Source organism: Raphanus sativus, chromosome 9 (genome assembly GCF_000801105.2).
Source record: "Raphanus sativus cultivar WK10039 chromosome 9, ASM80110v3, whole genome shotgun sequence".
In the NCBI taxonomy this organism is placed as follows: domain Eukaryota; kingdom Viridiplantae; phylum Streptophyta; class Magnoliopsida; order Brassicales; family Brassicaceae; genus Raphanus; species Raphanus sativus.
In genome coordinates this window covers 26,364,607-26,372,952 of record NC_079519.1, presented here as the reverse complement: position 1 = coordinate 26,372,952, position 8,346 = coordinate 26,364,607, and the positions used below count along the sequence as shown (strand labels likewise).

Genomic DNA, 8,346 nt, shown 5'->3' with positions numbered 1-8,346 from the left:
AGGAACTGAAACAGTGTTTGCGCAATGATTATGAGTGGAATCAACAACCCTTTATAGGCTGCAGCCATATATGACCAGTACACCTTCATACTGACTCGTCCCCGGACACGTTCCTCTTCCTGAACCAGTTGTTTCTTCCTCAGCCGTTTTGCTTTCTTTTTCTCTTTGATGGCTTTCTGGTTAGACCCTGATGGCCCTTCTTGGACCTCCTTGGCCAGAATCTCAATGTTGCTCGAGGAAGCGTTGGATTTTGGATTGTGTGGCAATGACTGGTCTAGCCCATGATGGCTGTCAGAGTCCTCTGATGAATGGCTTGGAATGTCCATAGCTTCAATTGCTTCATGATGAGCAGACACAAGTGATAAGAAATCTGTTCCTGCTTGTAGCAGTTCCTCATACTTCCCTGACTGTATGATTTGGCCATCCCTAAGCACCTGCAAAATTTCATGAAGTGCTTTTTTGGATTTATATACTTTTCTCTGTGTCTTAACATTAAAATCAACCTTGGTATAAGATTTTAGCATAAGGGTCATGCCGAAGAAATCCTCACCAATATAAGATCCGTTGTAGGAAGAAACTCGACTTGATGAGTTACAAATATCACAGTCTTGTCTGCCAGAGCCGTCAATATATATTCCTGTAGATACGCAAACTCAAGCTTGTGAAGTAGGGAGACACATTCACGCAAGGCAGTGTTTGAAAAAAGGTAGTTGTTTGTTTATTTGGAAAGAAATAGAAAAGAAAAAAAGTGCACCTGGAAGAGTTCGGAGCCAGTGTGAGCGTCAACAGCGCTGAAAGGGTCGTCCAGCAGATATACATCAGCATCCTGATAAAGCGCTCTTGCTAGCTGAACTCTCTGCTTCTGACCACCGCTGAGGTTTATGCCTCTGTCACCGATAATGGTCTGATCACCGTGTGAGAAGAGCTCCAAGTCCCGTTTCAGTGAGCAAGCGTGTATAACGTTCTTGTACTTAGCCTTATCCATTGGACTGCCGAAGAGAATATTTTCTTCTATATTCCCAGACTGAATCCATGCGGATTGTGAAACATAAGCAGCAGTACCGCATATTCTGACCTGTGTATTTCAGTGTACAACTCGTGAAAAATATTGAAGACAGACACACATGTTTTGAAAGTTGTTCAAGTGTTTCACTTACCTCACCCGATATTTTAGGTATTTCTCCAAGTATACAAGAAAGAAAACTTGATTTTCCGGAACCAACGACTCCGCAGACAGCTACTCGCATTCCTCTCTTAACGTTTAGATGAATATCAAACAAAGTTGGCCTTACCCACGAAGGATCCCAAGAGAAACAACCGTCTTTGATCTCCACAGATGTGTCTGACATACCTTGAGAAAGGATTATCGTAGCATCTTCCTGGAGCTCTTCCTCTTGCAGAAATCCAGATATTCGATCAAGAGATACTTTAGTCTGAGCCATCATTGACACCAGATCAGGAAAATTCCTAAGCGGCTCCTGAAGAATCCTGAATGTTGCAAGCGCAGAGAGAACACCTCCTGCAGTGAGCTGAGTTCCTAAGCCTATAGCCGTAGCAAACGTGATTGCAGCTACAAATATGGGCGAACTCCAGAATATAAACGTGATAAACGCTTGAGAGTATAAAGCCTTTCGAAGCCATTTGAACTCTGTACTCCTCATTCCCTCAAGTACGACCCTGTACCGATCCTCCCAAGCCTGCAGTTTCAGAATCCTCATGTTCCTCAAACACTCCGAAGTCTTTCTCATTCGCTCATCTTTAGCAGACATCAATTTGTCTTGATAGTCCTCTTGGATTTTGGCCAACGGGATAGTGGCGATAATAGAGAAAACCGTGGCCGCCAACGTGGCTACAGCCGCCACTCCCACGCTCCTGTACAAGATCCCGAGAGCAAGTACAATCTGTAGAGGAAGCATCCACATATCATGAAGGTACCAAGAGTAGTCACCTACTCTCTGGACATCAACGGCCATGTAGTTCACAATTTCGCCGCTCGTGTGGTTCTGCTTAGTTATACTCGAGAGTTTTAGCCCTTTTCTGTACACCATAGCCGTTAGAGCCGATCTCACATGCATCCCCAAGATATCGACACCAAGATACCACTGCCGGGTTGTTAAAGTCTCTGCGAGCTTGGCCGCAAAGAAGATACCAGCGAGGATGTAACCCTCGTGAGGGTAAGTCTCTTTCCCGCCCAGATAATTAACAAAGTCATTCACCAAATAAGGACCCACATACGAAACAAGAGTGTTCAAGCCAGCAAAGACTGCATTACAAGCCGCTTCTTTCCAAAACGACTTCAAGATGGCCCAAGCAAGAGAAGGCGAGTTCGAGGGACTCTCAGCCTTTAACTTCTCCCAGTTAAACTTCAAGATTTTGTAGTTCGTCTTCGCTCGGTCTTTGGGAGCGAGCAGAGGAATGTCCTTGAGATCCAACGGCCTCTTGGCGCCAAGGGAGAGGAGAGGATTCAGCCACGAAAGCGTAGCAAGGCTGAACAACCCGGCGTCACTATAGGAAGTAACACTGAGACAACCAGCTTTTTCTTCTTCATCTTCTTCTTCCACAAGCAGAGGGTCAAGAAGATGTGGATGTGTAATAATAACTCGAAGACCTGATACACCTCTGAGAGCCAGGAAGCAGAGGAAAGCCAGAGCCGGAGCCGAAACAAAGTTCCCAACAACGTGCGAAGACAAATGGGTCGAGCCGTTTACAAGAAGCTCTCTTGAGTCTACGAACAAAGCCCATAAACAGATGAAGAAGCCCACAACCCACCACAGCCTTAACAAGAAAGGGAACTTCTCCGCAGAGGTGTAATTACATCGAACAACTGATGCGCACAACACTAACCAAGCTAGAATCTGTGTAATCGGCGAGAAAAGGACACAAACCTCGTTTCTTTCCTTAGTTACTCCGACAGCATCTAACGCTAAAACCGAAACGTGCACGACTAGGACGTAGAGACAGCAAAGAACCGAGAGTTTGTAGCCAATGGTGACTTGAAGCTCACGGGTGTCCCCGGAACTAGAGTTTCCGACAGAGTCGTGATGTTTGAAGAAAGGACCACGACGGAGGCAGAGAAGTAAGCGTCTTGCGGAGATATCGATGATGAACACTAAGAGAAGAGCCAGATTGATGCAGATCGAGGACACTTCCACGAGTGGTAAATCACGAAGAGCAGCGGTCAAGAGGGTGGTGAAAGTGAAACCCATATTCAAAATTAGGTTAATGAGATTTTTCTGAGGTAAAAGAGCATTGAATGAGAGAGAGAGGAAGGAAGAACAATGTAAGGAGAGGGAAGCGAGAGAAGATGGTTATGGGTTATGAGCAGAGGAGGAGTCACGGTGGTGTGGTAAGAGAGGAAACGCAGAGCCTGAAAGACACATCGCACATGTAACCAAAACGACTTTTCGTCAGAGCCTAACACGTTGAACAACACATCAGAAAGAAAAAGAAATGTTTTTTTCTTTTTGTTCTGTTAGAAGAATTTTTTTGTTGTGTTGCATCGATGTTATCTAGAGAAAGACAGAAGAGGACAAAAACACACACATGATGATTTTAACATTTATGACAGAGACCTGTGATCGAAGACAATGTCGCTTCTCTTTCTCTCTCCCCTTGCCCCGAGAAGAGAGAGAGAGAGTAGAAGAGATGTTTCCAGCTGTGTGTTATAATGGCGTTACAACAGAGAGAGAGAGAGAGAGAGAGAGAGAGAGAGGTTGAGTCGCAAAATGGAGGATCAATTTGGATTTGCTTTCTCCTCTTCTTCTGCTTACCTTTAAATCTGAAACTCTCTCTCTCTCTCACGTACATACACCAAATTAGATATAATGTAAGATGCATCGAGGTTTTATTCATCTTCAGACGCAATCATATATAGTATCTCTCCAGTTATTTATTTATCCATTTAAATAGTTCTCATTTTAAAGGGGGACCATTTTAAAATAGGATTAGTTCATTCTTTTGCTTTTGCATCTAACTTTTAAGGATTTCTCGGTACCACCCACAAATAATGTGTTTGCAATTAATAGTTGTTATTAGCATTTTACGACAAACACAAAATATTATAAACCGATCTGCACCATATTATAAACAGATTTGCACCATTTCAATCTTCTGAAAATTAAAAGCTAATTACAGCTACCATTTGTGGTTAGGGAGAGTTGTAGTAGAGTAAATAAAAATATTTTTAAAAAACTATATAAATATATAAACAAAAAAAATTAATTAAAAATTTTAATTGAGATTATATATATTAATTTATATTATAAAATTTCAAAACAATTTTTTTGCTATAATTTTCAGACATCAATATATATATATATATAAACCCAAAATCATTGTTTAAACTTAATATTACACTTTTAAAAAAGTAATTTTTATCATAATTTTGTAATATTTAATTTAAATATTTATATAATATAAATCATTAATGTTCATATTAATTGATGCTTCATTTGGGAGTCAAACCAATGATAATTATTTTGCAAACACATCAATTTCTACTCGTTGTACCAGCTATACAAATTGCTTAATAATATTTGAATTGTAACCATCCGAATCTGCAAAATTTTGCGACCGCAACTGGTGCGTTTACGCCAGTCAAACTCTAAGCTGAAAATTTATAGATGTGTGATATGTGTTTGCAGGTGATTTTCGGCATTTTATAACAACCCAAAATTCATTGTAAACAGCTTTATATTGATTCAAATTTTTGAAAATAAAAACTTGATTTCAGTTTACGGTTACGGATGGTAAGAGAAGATAAATAAAATATATTTTTAAAAAAACTTCTAATAAACATTTTTATTAATACTTTAATCTAATATATTTACACTATAATCATTTTAAAATTAGCATTTTGGCTAAATTATTTTTTCATAGAAATTTATAGATTTTTATTTATATTTGTATTAATAATTTACTACAGTATTTGCTTCTAATAAACAAAAGTTTGATAAATATGTATTTAAAAAAAAATTTAAAGTTTCAAACTAAAAAGAGTATTAATAATACACTTCTACCCTCTGTTGTGTAGTAGGTGTTTTTCTGCCGTGATCCTTGTCTTGGATATTACTTGATTGGTTGTTGCCGTTTCTTTGTTTGTGAAATTGGCTTACATAGAGTTAAACCACAATAAATCAAACCAAAACATAGAATACACACAACTAGAGAAAAGATAAAATACACACAACTGGAATAAAAATAAATAGAAAAGAGATGCACAATCATCATATACCGAAGTTGAACTGTTGTTCCAACTTTTGTAAGGTTTTTATTTAATATGGTTATAGCAAATCAAACCAATGCATCCTTGATATGCTTGGCAAAATCAGGCCAAACATTTACTTGGGGAGCAAGTAAGATGCTTTTTCCTGAATAACCTTCCATGTCTCCTTCACGTGCTTCTCCTCTGTCAATGGCGCTCCAATGGCGCAACGTAGAACGATCTTTCCAGACAAAGCCTTTTGCCCACGCAAAAAAAAAAATGCACACGGTTATGTCTTTAATTTAAAGAACATCATCCAACAGAGAAGAAAAGAAAGGTCACTTACAGTGTGAGAGATGAAGAGTTTCCCTGAGGAGTTTACTGCCTCTAGGAGCTCGAGGTTTCGACGATTACACTTCTTTTCATCGTTATCATCGGTAGGAACCATACGGAAGCAGACGAGAGCAAAGATCCGAGGAGTGATAACCTCAAAGTTAGGATCTTGAGAAACAAGCTGTTCGAGATCTTTGGCCAGTTTGATATGGTTTCTTATATAGTTCTTCAAGGTCTCAGCTCCATACAGCCTTAAAACCATCCATAGTTTCAATGATCTGTTTAAAAACACAATACACAAAATCTCAGTATGTTGTATAATGCATGAAGATGTTCCTGAGAGAGACAGAGAGAGCAAAGAACCTGAATCTTCGTCCCAGAGGGATCTGCCAGTCTTTGTAATCAACAACCAAGTCTGCCTGAGAGGCCTGCCAAAAAATAGTTGATAATAAGACTAGTAAGAATTGAATAAGAAACTCAACCAAAAAAAAAAGAATTTGAATAAGAAATCAAAATCATTTTTACCTTGTTTTTGAGAAACTCTGGATTTGTTGACAGAGCTTCAGTGAGAGCATACTGATCCTATTTTAATCAACATGTCTTTCTTTTAGTACACGAGGAGAAAGTGAGACTAAAAAGAGGGTATATGTACCTTAACCCAAAGTAGGGAACAATCGAAGTTGGTTAGGAACCATTTATGAGCATTCATGTTAAAAGAGTCTGTAGTTTCTACTCCGTCTATGTACTGTCGATACTCTGGACATATACAAGCACTTCCAGCGTAAGCTGCGTCCACGTGAAACCACATGTCGTTGCTCTGAGAATGCAGTAATTATAAGAGAATTAGCATCAGTTCCTCTGCTATTAAGTTCTCTATGAAATGTGAAATAAAAAAAACCTTTGCAATCTTTCCCAGTGCACCTAAAGGATCGACTGCTGTTGAAGAAGTGGTTCCAACCTGGGATTAAAAAAAAGAATCTTTCAGAAAATAAGCATGCTTCATGGTAAGTAACATATTGGCTAGTACTTACATTGCCACATAAGAAGAATGGAATCAATCCAGCTTCAAGATCTCGAGAAACGGCTTCTTGAAGCAATTCTGGACGCATAGCGTAATTTGTAGAGGAATCTGCTTTCAGCACCCTGCAATTCTCTGGATGGATTCCTGCTATCTGTCAACAACAAACCACCTTTAAGAGTTAGCTTCAACAAAACTTTCATTGATCAAAAATCTACAAATTATTCACCTGGCAAGCTTTCTGTAAAGCTGAATGTGTCTGTTCAGAGGAGTAAACAACGAGCTTCCCAAGGGAGTTCTTGCCAACGCTTCTTAAGACCTTATCTCGGGCAGCAATCATGACAACAAGAACAGCTTCACTAGCTGACCCTTGGATGACTCCACCTCCATTTCCTACAATAACAAAAGTTAACCAACACTTAGCTAGAATCGATATAGGTCTTTAACTTTTAAAGAAAAATAATTTTTATGACAAGGTTTCATGTGTTGATAGTTATATAACCTTTGGAGAGAAACTGTTCGGGTAGGTTGAGCAGTTTTGCAAGCCAATCAAGAACGATCATTTCGAGCTCAGTGGCAGCTGGAGAAGTGACCCAACTAAAACCAACAATTCCAAGACCAGCACTCAACATCTCACCCAAGAACCCTGCAACGCTGCTGTTAGAAGGGTAATAAGCAAAGAAGTTGGGGCTTTGCCAATGTGTTACTCCAGGCAATATCTTCGTTTTAACATCTGCAAGAAGAAAAAAAACTCGCATCAGATTTCTCTGTCCTCAACCAAAAAGTATCAGAAATGGTCCAATAAAAGTAGAAGTGGGTATGTGTGTTCACCATCAAGAACTTGTTCAACAGTTTCAGGGTGGTCTGGTGCTGAATCAGGCAAAAGGTTGTGAAGATAACCAGGCTGTATAAGAGACAAGTAAAATATCAAAATTGTACGAATAAACCAACAAAACTATAGCAAAACATAATGTGAACAATGCAACTTTGGTTAGATCCTTGGGTATAAATTTTACATAAATATGAAACTTTTTGTCACGCACAATCTGAGTTTTAAATGACATCGAACAGACTGAATGGAGAATTTTCAAAAATATCACTTTGAGAGTACCATTATTCATCTTTACCATCGCTAAAGTCACATTTTCAAAAACCCACTTCAAATTGAAAAGAAAGTGACCTGAACTTGGCTAAGGACAGGGAAAGATTCGATGGTTTTGTAATAATCAGCAATGAAATCCACCATTCGATGTCCGTACTCTCTCAGTTGCTCAGAGTCCATCGGCTTCAACACGTTCCTACTACCATTCTCCCTGTTCCATAATAAGAAAAAACTATTACTTCAGACAATATTCGTCTGAAATCATTTCCTAACTTTCAAGAACTTACATTCTTTCTTGTTTTTTCTTGAGTCGCTTCTAACTTGTGTTTATGTCTCAGAAGGTTTTCTGGATGGTTTGGGTTTCGGCCTGCATAGATATCTCTCTTATTTATAGGATCTGGAGTGTGTTTTGTTTTTATAATTTCAATGTTTGTACAATTTTAAATGTTTTAAACACCTTAAAAAAACAAAATAGTACTGAATAACCCTGTCTAAGTTATTATGTTTTGCACCCAAATTGTTATCAAGAGAATAATGAGAAATGGTTGTACTTGCGTGTGGTTGTACTTGTGTGTGTGTCAACTTTGCAATGGTGAGATTTTAGGTAGAAAAGTTTATCTTTTTTTTGCCTTCCTTATATTCTTAATTGGATTTTTAACGTAAAAAATCTTCAACTAAGTTTGTTTTGGA

At 38.7% G+C, this 8,346-nt stretch overlaps 2 protein-coding genes across 2 annotated transcripts in view; both read right to left on the bottom strand.

The window, feature by feature from the left end:
* LOC130500181 (ABC transporter C family member 5-like) overlaps positions 1–3,783 on the bottom strand; it is a 6,365-nt gene extending 2,582 nt beyond the window's left edge. Inside the window, exons 1-4 of the mRNA XM_056994934.1 lie at positions 1,158–3,783; positions 755–1,075; positions 551–637; positions 7–434 (exon numbers count right to left, since the gene is read on the bottom strand). Coding sequence (XP_056850914.1) covers positions 7–434; positions 551–637; positions 755–1,075; positions 1,158–3,206 — 2,885 coding nt within the window. The 5' untranslated portion in view covers positions 3,207–3,783. The remainder of the gene's footprint in view (positions 1–6; positions 435–550; positions 638–754; positions 1,076–1,157) is intronic.
* A 1,282-nt stretch (positions 3,784–5,065) lies between these two features.
* LOC108823579 (phenylacetaldehyde synthase) lies at positions 5,066–8,074 on the bottom strand. Its single transcript, XM_018596815.2, has 12 exons — positions 7,944–8,074; positions 7,735–7,867; positions 7,386–7,458; positions 7,057–7,287; positions 6,784–6,947; positions 6,568–6,708; positions 6,435–6,494; positions 6,189–6,353; positions 6,062–6,118; positions 5,900–5,964; positions 5,550–5,814; positions 5,066–5,459 (listed from the first exon to the last, which is right to left on the bottom strand). Coding segments are annotated over exons 1-12 (1,476 nt in total). The 5' UTR covers positions 7,946–8,074; the 3' UTR covers positions 5,066–5,339.
* Between the last annotated feature and the right edge of the window lie 272 nt (positions 8,075–8,346).